The following is a 15,612-nucleotide window of genomic DNA, read 5'->3' as shown; positions in this document are numbered from 1 at the left end:
GTCACGCAAGCGGTGTGCCGATTCTCATAAGGATCTGTAGGTATATTACAACGCACACCCGGTGTGCATAGGCCTATTAAGGGCAATCAAATTTAGAGTATCGTGTCTAGGGGTTTGGCCTTACGAAGTTAAACATGTGACATAAATCGTAGCTATTTGTTGGCTAGAGTATCTTTCAGTTCCTGTGGTATCCTGTTCAGGGCGTAGCTGTGCAGTTCATCGTTGACAGCAGCTAAGACCCCAGTCTTGTTCGGCTTGGGTGCCGAGGCACCGTATTTGTAGAAGTCCCCGAGGATGTCCGTGAGCTTGCCCCCCGCCGCTGACAATACCGCTTCGGGGGCGCATGTGTCCCACTTCTTGCATCCTGGGCTGGCGAATACGTATACTGACGCTTTGCCTTCCAAAAGTTGTAACACCTAAAAATTAAAAAAAAAAATGTTGCACAATAATGATCGGGCCAATGCTGTTCATAATATAAGTGGATAAAACATTGGCTATGTTGTGAGAAGCATGTAATCATGTAAGGAAGGGGTCACGTGATGTTTTGTCTTTCTCTTGTGAGAAGTTAGACTCTAATTTTAAAACAACGTTATGAAATTTGACATGAATAATCAAGTAACAAATATCTTTGTTTGGTACTAAATATCTGGGTGACCGAACTTCGCTCGGAAAACATATAATAATTCGGAAATGCGCGTTTTCCCAGAGATAAGACCTAGCTAGATCAATTTTTCGCCCCCGAAAACCCCTATATACCAAATTTCATCGAAATCGTTAGAGCCGTTTCCGTGATCCCCGAAATATATATATATATAAATAAACAAGAATTGCTCGTTTAAAGGTATTAGATAGATAGATTGTTGTTGCTAGAAAGTGTAATACAAAGATAAAGTAGAAGTTTTACATAAGGCATAAGGTATATTCGGGTAATTTCGAAAGGTGTCAACACTAAGTGTGTGACGTGACGTAAGTAAGGAAGTGACGGATAATACCGAAAGAGGACTCTTACTACAACGGAATACGAGTGATTATTAAATAATTTTGAGATTACTATATGGACTGAAAATTACCCGAATACACCTTTAACTTATATGGGTGTATGGGAGCGGCTCTCTGGCGCCGGGTTCGTGTGACGCTTAAGTGGTAAACGATATAAAAGGTATGGGCCCATATAAAGGGGTGGGTGGGTATTTTTAATATAAAAGATTTAGAAATATATTTTTTATTTTATTTACCTTTTTTTCTGCTAACCACCAGCTTTACCAATGGAATACCACCATACCACTTACAAGAAAAGGTACTTACCCAACTTTCCTAGTAGTTACCGTAAAACGGGGTGAGTAGGTTTCGCGGGGAGAGGTGGGTTATGAATGGGGAGAGAAGGTTTGAGAGGGGGGTGAGAAGGGATTTTAAGGCTACTGCTACAAAAATAATGTATTCCAATTTAAAATGGAGCTATAGTAATAGGCAGAATTAAAAAAAATCGATCCAACAATCTTCCAAAATCACCTTTGTATGAAAACCCCTCTCACCCCAAATACGAGGCACTACGGGGTGAGGTGGGTTTTCCTCTTTATCGTCAAAGTTATGAAATGGAACTACCCAAAATAAAATAAAAACTAAAATACAAACGTCCGGAACACTTATTATATACACCATTCAGTTTTCATATGTAAAAATAAAATATTATCGAGGTTTGAATTTCCGTTTTGAGCCTACTCACCCCATTTTACGGTATCCACTTAGGAGTAAAAGGTACATACATCAAAATAAATCAAATTTGAGTTGGACAATTTGGTACCTTTCCTTGTTAGTTAATCAAATTAAAACCCACCTTGTATCCTGCACCTCCAACTCTTAGAATCTGAGCGGCATTCATGACCTGTAACGCCTTTTCAACCACCGGATTAGAATGACTTCTAGTTGTCGTTATGATCAAGGACCCTGGAGGTGGGGCTGGCGTGAACCCTCCGACACCTATCTCGGACAACCCCCAGATAGTTCTACCCATTTTAACCTCCCCTCCGGTTTGATTTTTGAAAAATGGCTGATGAATCACTCCAGCTACTGGTTTCTCATTGACAGAGATTCCAATAAGAACTGTCACATGTTCCAAGAATCCTGCAACAATTTATTTTTAATTATTTGACATTTGTAGTGAGTAATTGAATATTGTATGAGGCAGGGATGGGATACCGGTATTTTTTGTATGGGAACGGAAACGGTATTTTTTCGTTCTTTGCTAATTACTTCATTTCTAATTGAGCAATATAATAATACGAAGTCGTAACCTAAAAACACAACTGAGTCCTACATTTCGAGTATAAAATAATTCGAAAAATATGGTTATTTCTAAGTTTTTCCAAAAAACCGGTTCCGATCCCTGGTATGAGGTATGTGCACACATTTCATTCTCCTATTATAAAGTATAAAAGCAAGTTTGGCTCATGCAATATTATGTATATGTCATAAATCATGCAGTTAAGGGATGTAAATGAAAATGGTTAGATGTATAAAGGAAACAGAAAGATTACAAATAAAACATTTACTTATGCATCTACTTGCCTGTAAATCTACATCCTTGAGAAGGGTGGTTACAGATATTTAAAAAAATCACTAAACTATATAACATGAACTATGAAGTTAGTATTCCGAGATGTACAAAAAAAAACCCATGAAATCATAATTTTTTTAAATTACCAAAATTTGAATGAAGTAGACTTAAGTACCACTTCATACTGATAAAAGGGTGGCTCAAATACATTTTCCATCTTTCCCAAGGATCTCTCTTCAACATTAGGGCACCTAGAATTTATAAAATATTTATTGTAAAGCATGTACACAATTCTGCAGTACTATGCTTATCATTAGTATCTACATTCATTACTGACTGTGACATGAACCAAATTAATGGTTGTTAATACACTTGGATTTAAAAAATAAATCTAAATGTAGTAACCAAAGAAATGCTTGCTTAGCCCAGTAGAATTGTAGATACTAACTACGGACAACTTAAAAGTTTTGCAGTTCAGTCACCATCATCCTTCATGAAGAGATTGCTTTAAATAGAGTAGATACCACTTGTTAATCCAATATATGTTACATCAACCTACCTTGAGTGTACTCAGAAGTTCCATCAAGGGGATCAACCCACACTACTATGTCCTCCTCCTTCACCCCTTTCAGGCTAGCCGGGCACTCCAGACCTAACACCTCCTTATCTGCATCAACCACTATCCAGTCTGGTGACACCTCACCCTGAAAATGGAAATACAAGAATTAGGAAGGACTGTACATTAGCTGGCATACAATATTGTCAGAAGATAAACACCTAACCTCTTCCACTGAGCTATCTTCCTCTCCAATAATGCTGGCTTTTGGATACTGTTTGGAGAGGGATGCAACAATACATTTCTCTGCAGACCTGTCTGCTTCCGTCTGATAGTCATCCTTTCCCTGATGATTATAAAAAAATATAATTAAAATTGTAATATTTATAAAAATGCATTACAGTTATTGAAACATGTATCATTGATGTAATACCTAAATTTTCAATATTAGCAATTATAACGTTATCATGATTGTAAAGATATATTTTTTTATTTAATTGTATGATGTAATGCCAAGAACATAATCATTATCAAGGCTAAGTGAATGAATATATGTGCCGATATATTTTTAATATAGAAAAGGTATGGACGCAATGGCCAAACGCAAAATAAGCAAGGCATGGCTCATAAAAACAAACCTTTTCAACAATCCCCAACTCTCCCTTGCTCATCACATCTCTCACTATTTTTCCAGCTCGGCCAGCAACTGACACCGATGAAGCTAATAACCTTACAATAAGAGGAGCGCTGACGGACATTTTGGATTATCTTATTTTACTGAGTTACTTTTTAGTCGGGCAGTGCAGAAAACTTTTTCCCATCCACGACACAAGCGGCCCAAGTGGGTGAGCGAACGGTACTTCGCCAATTACAAACAAACGTCACGTCACAGCCATGTCACAGCTGATAATAAACGTCAGTGTTCGTGCGGGCGGGCAACACTAAAGCCAAGGTGAGTTCCGGTCACTTTTTACCTGAGCATGCACTATATATAATCTATGCATGCTTTCACCGGGAAGCAGCAAGTATGAAACTCTACTTGTATTTATCTTTATACTAGTTTATACTTTATTTATTTGATGAAAGGAACTCAGTGTTTTAATAAAATTCTCAAGGTGTTTTTTTTTACAACGAATGATATAATTAAAGGTTTATATAATCAGACGCATCCTTATTATATGTAAAAGTTTATTAAGAATAGTGATAAAAGGCACGACATAGGTGATTTATACCTATCTATTAAAAATAAATGTAGACGTGGTTTTTTAAATTGACAATATTGCTCACAATAAACACATATATTCATTTGATATTATATGGATCCACATCTTACAAAAGTGAGTGTAGGAATAGTTCTACAAAGTATATAAAATATGTTGCTTTATCCAAACTTTCAATAAAATGTAATCTTTTATATTCTATTATAACAATGATTATTCTTATTTAAAATATATTGATTCTAGTTAAAACTATAAACTTAACTAACTCATCTTAAACATAACTTATTTATACAACATGGTAATAGTAATTTGTAGTTTCTTATAATATTATATTTTATTTGTTCTTTTATCTCATTAACCTTTTAAAACCAAACATGTTTCCTAATGTTGGGACTTGGGACATTAAAATTCATAAACATGCATTACTATAAACTTAAGTTCAAATTCTAAATGTATTCGGGCGGGACATGTCTGGCATTTATGTTTAAAGAGTAAATAAATTACATATTATTCTAATACCCTTAAAAACAAAACTTAACACTTCGATTAAAGTCTGGAATGTTTGTTTTAATTACAAACACCAAACATATTGCAAAAATATACGTCCACAACTTGTTAGGGTAGACAGCCTTTATTTACTGTAAAACTTAATTAACAATGGGTGTCATCTTATATCTATAAGACAGAACAGTGTATAACAGGCATGTGCAATAAAATGACCTTTCAAGGCACAATTGTTTCTAACGATAAATAATGGAAAATAAATTTGAAACCGATTTTAAGCCACTCCTCATAGCAGAACTAACCACTATTAATGAAGAGGTGTACAAAACAAAATGCGCGTATTTTTGTGAATATTCACTCTACACAATATTACATAAAATATCTTGTCGATTGTAATATGATTGTATACACATATAGCCCTAAAATAATGATTAAAATTAATCTCAACTCTGATATGATGCTATTATACTTATTTCCAACTCTATTCTTATTGCTATAAGGTCTAAAGCCCGGCCTGCATCAGCATGTGCTAACGTGCTGATTATTCTGCTAGAGTACGTGTCCAGCATACCTGCGATATTATCATCTCCGATAAACCAGTCGAAGAATCGCTCGACGTTCGCGTAGTGGTACTAGGTACTAGGTACCACTAGGTATCATTCCCTCCTCCAAAGCATTCCCCAGAACAGGACGCGTTAGACGGTTCGCCTAACTGGCCATAATATTTGTATTGGTATCTGTCTTTAGATACAAACCATTGCTCTATGCTGTGTCAATACACAGTACACACAGCACAACTTTCTGTGAAAGAGAACAATCCCAAAATAATTAAATTAGAGGTTGGCATTTCAAGTCAGAGGTTTGCAGGTGCAGAGGTTTGTAAGCTCTATCGTTATTCGATAGGTGCACGACTGGTGCTACCCTCATTTTGTCAGCTTTTCTACGTTAAATCGTATGGAGTAAAATTAGTTAGGCTTAGCACGCACTGCGGTTTTTAAAAAGCGGTTCCGCTACCGCAAAAAATGTAACGTACAGCATTCTTTATAAGCGCACGCACTTGCGATTTAAGAATGCCGTACGTTACATTTTTTGCGGTAGCGGAACCGCTTTTTAAAAACCGCAGTGCGTGCTAAGCCTTACAACGGCTGCCGCTGTCATATTATGTATGAGATATGTGGGTAAGGATAATTTGTGAGAGCTACCCGCCTCTAAAAATAAACAGATAGTCATTGCTCGATCTTGTTGTTTGATTTAAGTGTTCTCATTCATATTTGACATCCATAAGATTACGCGTGTTTGTGACAATCAGCGCCACTTCTCCCTCGACGACCTCGCCAATAGCCACAAGGCAATGATTTATAACTCAAGATAGGTTATAGGCGTTCGAAAATTGAAGCACTTAACTTGTGACAAATTGGACAAGTTGCCTTTAGTCGCGGCTGGACAAGCGAGGAATGTGCACGTGCTAACGAGCTCCCGCACACCGAAAGAGAAAGGGTCGACCTTATTTTTAACAACGAGTGTGACAAAGATGGATGGATTGAGAAAATTAATCAAAAATAACAGATTTCTTCGTAGGCACAGAAATAAATATGGAAGTATTTTTTGTGCTCCTCAAGTATGAGTATAACCTATCTATGGTTATATAATATCATAGCCACAAGGTCTATATTTCCGTGGCGTCGGTGTCGGCGACCTGCGTGAGGATGTGCTTGACGATCTGGTCGATGGTGTGCGTGTCGAGCATGCGCGCGATGTTGGCGTCCTCGATGACGTACAGGAACAGCTGCTTGGTGTTCTCGCGCAGGCGCTGCACGCGCGTCCAGCGCAAGCGGTCGGCGGCGCGCGCGCCGCATTGCTCTATCACCTTTTCTAGGACCTACGGACAAAATGTGCGTCAATATTTATACCAGTGGTGGGCAAAGTACGGCCCGCGAAACCATTTTATCCGGCCCGCCGCGGATACATTGAAATAATTTGTATATGGCCCGCGATAATTATATTTTGAGGATTCACCCGTTATGAAGTAAAATATTTGTTGAATACATATAGATAGATAGATAGATGAATAATTAATTTGAAATAAATATATACTTATATAGTGTGTCAAAGGTCTGTTTGATTTCAAACATAGACAGAGAGAATCATACTATCTTTGTCTTACACTTAGTACTAACACCCAAAAGAAAAGGATGAGTATAGTTTTTTTTGTTCCTATTTACTGACAAGATTTGGTTGACCCAGTATATATATATGTATTTATATTTTTGTTTTCTTTTTGCTGTAAAAAAAAAGCTTGAGAAGTTTCAAGAGGAGGGCCGGAATTGCAGCATAATTGCACTTTTATATAAAACCGTAAAATTTTAAAAATTCCAGTTTTGCTGCAATGCTGGCCCTCCTCCGAAATTTATCAAGCTTTCTGGCCCCCCGTGAAAAAAGTTTGCCCACCACTGATTTCTACTATAGATACATAGTAATTTGTAAGGAAATAAATAGTTTTTTAAAGAATAATAGTTTTGCCACCTAGCTGATAACCTTAGCCGCCATTCAATTCTCGATATTAAACTTTCGTGAGACATATTTTAAACTGTTTAGACGACAACGGTTTCACTCACTTGAATTTTTAGTAGCCATTCAATTCATAAAAAAATTAAAGGCGAATTATTATTTTCAATGCCACTCGCGGCTGAACATTACGAGTACTCCAGATAATGGGAACTTAAGGACTACTGTATGAATTATAAAACAAAATCTCTCACTCGTTCAACCTACTCGTTTTTATGAGACTCGCTGTATAAATCGTGTTAACAAAAATGCAAAATTATCGCAACTGTTTTCTTCAAATGTGGAAATCGACACTTTGATATTGGCAAATGCTTAAATGAGCGTTTCTTTTACTTTTTGCCATTTTTATATATTGTGAAATTTTTTGCCACTTTTATGTTATTTCTAGTCAGGATCGCGAGCCCTTTTCATCCTTATAGGAGAAAAAAAGAATGTCCTAAAATTTCCATACATTTTTCAAACTTTCCTTTTTGTTACCACCATACAAAGTAGGTATATGGGGAAATGGTAACACAATAGGAAAAATGAAAGAGCTCGTGATTCTAAGTAGAAATAACACTAAAGTGGCAAAAACAAAAATAAAAGAAAAGCTTAAATAAGCAATAAATCCAGAAGTTAAAAAAAATTGGTCACCAGGTCGACGCTCTCGTCGGGCCAGCCGAAGCACTCCAGCTTCTCTATATCGATGAGCTGCGTCAGCAACTTCTTCAGGCTCTCGGCTAACTCCTCTTCCGACATCAGAGGATTTTCAGTCTTTTCAATCTGGAATTAAATTTTTGGGTCAATCAACTACTTCTTGTTGTTAATCTGTCCCATCAGCGAGGAGACAATAGTAGCATAGATTGTTACAAGAACTGCTGTACCATTTTCTACTAACATGCTCAGTAGATGTCCCATAATGGAAAGGTCTTACAACTACCATAAAATGCAAGTTTGGTTCATTTAAATACGAAAAACCTAGAATTTTAAAAGTGACTCAGGAGACCGTAACCATGTAGCAACGTGTGACAAGAAAAAGTTGATTAACCCTTTTATTGTAAAAATACTTTTTCTTTCTGCACCTATACTTTTGCTTTTACTGCAATTTTTCTTTTATATGGGGCTACATTTTTAAAGGCAGCATGAAAATTAGAAAAAACATATTGGAAAAGGTACTTAATACTAATAATGCACCCTGTACGGATATGATGGTCGTTCTTGTCTACGTGACAGCGTGATAAAACGGTGTCCGTCACTTTCTTTCCCACGGTGTTAAACAGTGACAGTTATTTTATCACGTGGATAAAGATGGATAAAGCTATGAATAGATTTCTTTTGTCGCCGTCACGTCACGAAAATACAATAAGGTTTATATGAATTACTAGCGACCCGCCCCGGCTTCGCACGGGTTAACAAATTATACATAAAACTTCCTCTTGAATCACTCTTAACTATTTAAAAAAAAAACAACGGGTCGCACTTCGGCAGAAGTGAAAACTCAATGACATTGTAACAGTTTTTCGATCAGGTCACGTGTCCGTCTTACGAATTTTCAATCTGTCGGTCACGTGACCTGTCGCGAGTTTAACATTTTTTCCCCACCTCAAAAAGTGCACAGCGCCGCTAAAGAAGTTTTCACTTCAAAAAACCGCATCAAAATCCGTTGTGTAGTTTTAAAGATCTAAGCATACATACAGACAGACAGCGGGAAGCGACTTTGTTTTATACTATGTAGTGAAGGGATTTATTAAGAGGGTGGCACATTACTAGAGATGCAACGGATAGTTGTTTAGCCGGATACCGGATACCGGATATCCGGCCTGGACACTGGCCGAATATCCGGTATCCGGCCGCCGGATATTCGGCCCGCGGAACTATACCTATATTTTGAGTTTTGCAGGTGCGCGCCGTGCAGGTTTCCACCTGTTTCGTAGTGAACGTTCTCGCGGACACATTTCTAGGATCGTAACGAGTTTTATCATGTCATTACGTAGTAAGTTCGTTTATAGTTACAACTGTTACAAGTGCGCGCGCGTATTTTTGTGTAAACAAATAAGTGTATTGTGTGACATTGGTTACGTATTCATTTCTATCTACTGTGTCGTTAGCATTATGACCGTGACTGTTTTTAGATTTCATTTTTTACCCCAAAATGTGTTAATTTTACTATCCGGTATCCGGCCGGATAGTAGGCCACTATCCGGCATCCGGCCGGATACTAAAATAACGGCCGGATAGGCCGGGTACCGGATAGTAACCGGATATCCGGTGCATCTCTACACATTACCTTGAGCGGCAGCTCGATCTCGTCGGGCTCCACGTCTTGGACGCCGCCGTACAGCACGCCCTCGCCGTAGCCCTGCAGGATCCGCTCCGACTCCGCGTCCAGCACGTTCAGGATCGAGTCCAATTCCGATTTCTTCACCCGGTCTATCTTGTTGCTTGTGCCCTGGGGATAAGGCACGTTTTTGTTTGGTTGTGAAATAATAAGAATCTGTTTAAGCGAAACCTCTCTGGTAGGCTATCTGTAGGTACTAGGTTGGCTGCGATGTCTTGACGTGCAAATCCACCTCATTGCAAATAATTCCAATAGGTACAACTTAACAAATGTACTCAATCTCGATTGTAAAACGCCTATTTGTGTTTCAGATTAGTCTGAAAATTAAACCTAAACGTAAGTCTGAGTGACTAACTTTACGGTATACAGTACTATAAAATTTCCCTAAGAATATTTTTTGCGAATTTTACGATGGCATACGATTTAGTATGCCTTTAAGTTAGCCCTAGGGTTGCGCACGACGCCAAGTACTCTGCTCCGGCGCGTTGCCACTACACGATACAAGTAAATACGCCCTGTAAATTTAAAAGTGGAAAAATTACTGTCTTGGGTGAGACTTGAACTCACTGTCTCTGGATCGATACCCCAGCGCTCTGCCATCTGAGCTACCAAGACCTCATCCATAGCCAGCAAATCTGTCTACCAAATTGATCAAGGGGACCCGAGCGACATCTACCGTAAGAGCTTTACACTTCTTAAACGGCTACCGGAGTTCCAAGTCAGATTGGAAATTCACCAGTTACGATGTGGTACCCATACTAATTTTGACTTAGAATAAGTTTTAGAGTGGAAAAAAAACCGGCCAAGTGCGAGTCGGACTCGCGCACGGAGCGTTCCGCACCATCAACAAAAAATAGAGCAAAACAAGCAAAAAAACGGTCACCCATCCAAGTACTGACCCCTCCCGACGTTGCTTAACTTCGGTCAAAAATCACGTTTGTTGTATGGGAGCCCCACTTAAATCTTTATTTTATTCTGTTTTTAGTATTTGTTGTTATAGCGGCAACAGAAATACATCATCTGTGAAAATTTCAACTGTCTAGCTATCACGGTTCGTGAGATACAGCCTGGTGACAGACGGACGGACGGACGGACGGACGGACAGCGGAGTCTTAGTAATAGGGTCCCGTTTTTACCCTTTGGATACGGAACCCTAAAAATTACTGTCTTGGGTGAGACTTGAACTCACGCCCTCTACATCGATTTAAATTTATCCAGCCACAATTTAAATTTATTCTAAGCTTAATAGCATCGTTCGCAGACGTTTCTGCATGTTAAAAAATTAAAATCGCTCGGGAGTGGTTCTCGCGACTCCTCGTAGAACTGACCAGCACGCGGCGCACGTGCTGCAGGTGCGCGCGGAACAGGTCGGGGTGGCACTTGCGCACGTGCTTGACGAGCTGCTCGCCGCGCACGTAGGCGCGCGCGTTCACGCAGTACATGCAGCGCCGCGGCCGGTCCAGCTGGTGCGTCAGCACGTGCCGCCGCTGGTTGATCTCGTTGTGGAACCGCTTCTTGCACACGGCGCATTGGAACGCTGCGACAGATGGAACGGGCGTTTTTAAACACTCAATATACTGGTTATCACAGTAATGCATGCGCGAGCAAAACAGCGTTTTGCATGTATATAGCGTTGTCGTACTCGCACATCGCGGCGGCGTGCTGATACTGCTGATCCGTATTCAATGTGAAGCGCACATAAAAATAGCAAAGAGGATGTCTAATTTGTTTATTTTGGACTGGAAATGCATGGCCGTTCAGTTGTTAAGATAATTTTTATTAAGGACCGTGCATATTGGAGGATTTTCCACTGTATGGCGTGGCCTAAATCGAAAACTTTAACTCCACATTGTTCCTTCTCTTCAATAAACAATCATGCATTCATGCACGTCCCTATAGCCAAAAAGTCGTACAGTATATTAGTTGAATTTGCGTCCAATTTAAGTAGGCACTGTTTTTCCATTGACTCACACTCTTTCCCTTTATACTCACGTTTTTCATCTAAATGAGTCTTGACATGATTGGTGAGGCTCGCTTCGCTGCTGAACTCCTTCTTGGAGTACGAGCAGTCTTCGTATGGGCACAACAGCTTATCCAGCCCCAGGTGCTCGCGCTGGTGGATTATCAAGCTGGAATAAGGGAAATTGTTTATATGCCTAACTTATTCCTTCACCCATTTTGTAGAAATTTCAAAAGTTTTACATGGTAAATGATGAATGATGATGGTGGTTATGAGCAACATTCAAAGTGTCCGAAACAATTATGGTAGCACTATAATTATATGAGTTTTTTAATTAGCACTCATTAAGACAACTCCCACAAACCCAAACACAATTGGGTTGTGTAGTTTTATCACAGAATTCCTATGGTCACCTCCTGTCTCGATCATAAGATCAACTTGATGGTACCATAATATTTTATTTGAAAATAAAAAATATTTTATTATTGCACACATAAAATGCCTAAACATAAGATACTAATATTTAACCTTAGCTACTAGGAATTTACGTTAGTCAGTCTGTCAGACTGAAATACTCGCGCGGTTAGAAGATGTTGATGTCAACTTTAGCCAGTCTTGTCCTAGACCACGAGGACAACGCCGTCCTCGAAACGTCGGAGGTAAATCTTAAAACTTAGATACGCGATTAGGTCCCGTTGTACAATTTAATAACACTCACAATTTTGGTCTGCTGTTGCAGTCAAGTGTGAAAATACGGGTGCACAAATCATCTCAAAATTATGTCCCATAGCTCTTATGTCAGTGAATTAACAACTATAGGACATATTTTTGAGCAAGTTGTCTACACCCATGTTTTTGCACTTGACTGTATGAGTCTTTGGCTCTCCAGCTACGCGGGTCGGATTGGAAGCATTCACGGGTGCGACTTGCATTTCATTCGTGTTGGTTTTGTATAATCAATCTGTACTATTCTGTACAACTGCCCGTAGACCGCGCTTATGTCCAGCGTGGCCGCGACGTGTACTAGCAGTGAGCGCAGTATCCACACACCTGGCTTTGGAGTTGGGACCTGGCGCGCGCTGAATGTACCTACGACTGGCCACAGACCGCGCACTTGTACGGCTTGTCCTCACGTGTAGTAAGAATTAAAAAACACAGAATACACACCTGGCTTTGGAGCTGAAGGTGCCCCCGCACTTGCCGCACATGTTGCCTGTGTGCTTCACCAGGTGGCGCTGCAGCTGCGAGCGCTGGATGTACGACTGGCCGCAGATCGCGCACTTGTACGGCTTGTCCTCCACGTGGATGAGCACGTGACGACGGATCACCTCTATCGTGTAAGTTGCGTAGCCACACTGTATTCAGAACATGATGTTAAAAACCGGCCAAGTGCGAGTCGGACGGAGGGTTCCGCACCATCAACAAAAAATAGAGCAAAACAGGCAAAAAAACGGTCACCCATCCAAGTACTGACCCCGCCCGACGTTGCTTAACTTCGGTCAAAAATCACGTTTGTTGTATGGGAGCCCCACTTAAATCTTTATTTTATTCTGTTTTTAGTATTTGTTGTTATAGCGGCAACAGAAATACATCATCTGTGAAAATGTCAACTGTCTAGCTATCACGGTTCGTGAGATACAGCCTGGTGACAGACGGACGGACGGACGGACAGCGTAGTCTTAGTAATAGGGTCCCGTTTTTACCCTTTAGGTACGGAACCCTAAAAACGAGGAAAGTTACATACTTATAAACTACATACAAATGAAACAACAAAAATAACATATCTCCTGGAAACAAAACTACCCATGGAACAAACTACATACACAGGATCTAGTCACATACACGATAATAGCAAAATTGATCATACACCATAATTAATACTATCACTCAGATGATTAATCATTACAATTGGGTACAAAAACTGCATAGACTAATGACAAAACTACACAACTGGGAATACACTTATTATTAGAATCCAGAAGGTGCTACACTTTAGCAAAGTAAAAGTTTTACTTACCCTTTACAATCAATAGCAGCAGAAGAAAAAAATACTCAATGGATCATTCAAGCTTACAAAACATATTGAATTATCAACTCAGTATAACATTGCAACTAATAAAATAACTTACCACATCACATTCATATTTCTTTTCTCCATGGATTTCTAAATGCTTGGCCATAGCAGCCCTAGAGCTCGTCACTTTGCTACAGTGATCACACTCAAAATAGTTTTTTGGATCTGTAAGAAAAAATTAAATATCTTATGACTATAAGGACTTTCGTATCAGCAATTTCTATTAAGTTGTTGTAAAGTATATTTGATGTCTATAGACAGTGCTGGACCGAAAATTTTAAAACTGTAAAACTTATAGTTTGCAAGCCATAAAATTCTTCATAAAAATACAGTTTAAATCTTATAATATGTTATATATATTCTAATGATCACCTAAGTGATTCTTCTGGGTGTGAATGATCAGCTTGGAGAAGTTCTTGGTGTGGTAGGTGCAGTGTTTGCAATGGAAATTGTTCTTGTTGATGTGCTGCAATCGGAGGTGAACTATCAAGTTGTCTTTGCGTGTGAATGAGGCGTTGCAAATCTGAAATAAACATTAATTAGAATGATAACTTCTATAGATTTGGACAGTGGCAGATTTGCCCTAAGGCCTATGGCAGCTAGTACAGTCAGTTCCCTAACGTAAGTATCCACTTTTCTATACAATTAGTATGGCGACATGGGTACTTAAGTTGGGGCCCCAACCATACTTGTTACAGGGCCTGAGGACTAGGGTGGCCGAGACTAAAAATTTGGAGATTATTAAATGGAATATTTTAAGTAACTTACGCATGATGGTCTTAGCAAAAGTAATTCTAAAAACTATACACCAAACAATTGATTGTTTCGGTTATGATAAAAAAATAAAACTGATGTTATGAATATTAATATTATATGAAAAGTTATGAAATTGATAACTTACTTCACAAGGGAACATTTTAACTCCTGATCCATCACAGCCTTTTTGAGCAATGTGGCGTAACACATGGGCCCGTCTGACAAACTGCTTCTTGCAATGCTCACACTCAAATATCTCCCGCTCATGCACATTAGCAATGTGCTCTTTAAGGGCTCTCTGGTTTGGGCAGCGGACATTACATTGCTTGCAGCCCACTGCAGTTTGGAGCTTGGAATGCTCCATCTTTAGATGTTTGGTAAAACTATTCTCAAACCTGAACTTCTTGGTGCATTGTGTGCAGCTGTACACGGCCTGTTATAAATAAACACGATAAAATTATAGATAAAATGGATCAAGATAAAATATCTGCATGTACAAAACTTTGTATTACAATGTTTACCTTTTTGGGATCAAGATCCCTATGTTTAGCTAGCTTCTTCTGACTGCATACACGTAAATGTTTCAACATATCACTCCTGCATTTCAGTACAATGGAACAGTAATTGCATTTATTTTTAAAAGTAGCCTTTTTATTCTTAGAGCCCGGAGGTCTTCCCGTTTTTTTACCTGGTGGCATGATTACTTAGTATATCATCTGCTCCTTGATCAATGGATATTTACAATAACACATCCAGTTTCTCTTCTTAGCTAATTTTGATATTACTTTCGCTCAGGCGCTGGGCTTGGCGTTGGCTTTGGCATAGGGCTTCGGGCTGCGGGCTGTCGAGTTCGCCACGTCACGTCAACATTGTGACATATGTCAAATTATAAGAAACCTCACAGATAAGGTAATTAACGTAATCTGAACAGAAAGGCCTCATACGCACGAGTGCTTTTCCAACGCGCGTTTTGAATGACACAAATATAATAGATACATGTGATTTATTCACACGATGGCGTTGGAGCTTTTTACCAAGCGGTGTTGGATTTTCGACTTTAAGCCGTGGTTAAATTGAATTTAGCGTGCAGACAGATCCAAGCGCTT

At 39.1% G+C, this 15,612-nt stretch overlaps 3 protein-coding genes across 4 annotated transcripts in view; all 3 read right to left on the bottom strand.

Moving 5' to 3' along the window:
• Window positions 1–15,612, bottom strand: part of LOC134655923 (uncharacterized) — a 65,456-nt gene that overhangs the window by 32,422 nt on the left and 17,422 nt on the right. The window lies entirely within an intron of this gene.
• Window positions 68–3,916, bottom strand: LOC134655993 (3'(2'),5'-bisphosphate nucleotidase 1). 2 transcript variants are annotated; one of them, XM_063511508.1, is made up of 6 exons: window positions 3,749–3,916; window positions 3,337–3,456; window positions 3,114–3,258; window positions 2,701–2,805; window positions 1,835–2,121; window positions 68–416 (listed from the first exon to the last, which is right to left on the bottom strand). In XM_063511508.1, the coding sequence occupies exons 1-6, from the start codon at window positions 3,866–3,868 to the stop codon at window positions 153–155; spliced, it is 1,041 nt and encodes a 346-aa protein (XP_063367578.1). In that variant the 5' UTR covers window positions 3,869–3,916; the 3' UTR covers window positions 68–152. The 2 variants fall into 2 exon arrangements, with proteins under 2 accessions (XP_063367578.1, XP_063367579.1); XM_063511509.1 differs by lacking the exon at window positions 2,701–2,805 and having other exon boundaries at window positions 70–416; window positions 3,749–3,913.
• Window positions 6,501–15,357, bottom strand: LOC134656141 (zinc finger protein 3-like). The gene is made up of 10 exons (XM_063511662.1): window positions 15,028–15,357; window positions 14,652–14,939; window positions 14,123–14,273; window positions 13,806–13,915; window positions 12,844–13,031; window positions 11,709–11,845; window positions 11,045–11,253; window positions 9,666–9,827; window positions 8,033–8,161; window positions 6,501–6,713 (listed from the first exon to the last, which is right to left on the bottom strand). Exons 1-10 carry the CDS (start codon window positions 15,202–15,204, stop codon window positions 6,501–6,503), a joined length of 1,764 nt encoding a protein of 587 aa, XP_063367732.1. The 5' UTR covers window positions 15,205–15,357.

This window comes from Cydia amplana, chromosome 17 (genome assembly GCF_948474715.1).
Source record: "Cydia amplana chromosome 17, ilCydAmpl1.1, whole genome shotgun sequence".
Lineage (NCBI taxonomy): Eukaryota > Metazoa > Arthropoda > Insecta > Lepidoptera > Tortricidae > Cydia > Cydia amplana.
Note: the sequence above shows the minus strand (reverse complement) of the source record. Positions and strands in the feature narration are given on the sequence as shown.

Coding starts and splice junctions, on each gene's coding strand:
- LOC134655993 (XM_063511508.1), bottom strand. CDS start 3,868: ATGTCCGTCAGCGCTCCTCTTATTGTAAGGTTATTAGCTTCATCGGTG. Junction 3,457..3,748: donor AGTTGGGGATTGTTGAAAAG/GTTTGTTTTTAT, acceptor TATAATCATCAG/GGAAAGGATGACTATCAGAC. Junction 2,122..2,700: donor TCTACTTCATTCAAATTTTG/GTAATTTAAAAA, acceptor AAATTGTTGCAG/GATTCTTGGAACATGTGACA.
- LOC134656141 (XM_063511662.1), bottom strand. CDS start 15,204: ATGCCACCAGGTAAAAAAACGGGAAGACCTCCGGGCTCTAAGAATAAA. Junction 14,274..14,651: donor TTAAAATGTTCCCTTGTGAA/GTAAGTTATCAA, acceptor TGTTTATTTCAG/ATTTGCAACGCCTCATTCAC. Junction 6,714..8,032: donor CCGACGAGAGCGTCGACCTG/GTGACCAATTTT, acceptor TTTTGTCCGTAG/GTCCTAGAAAAGGTGATAGA.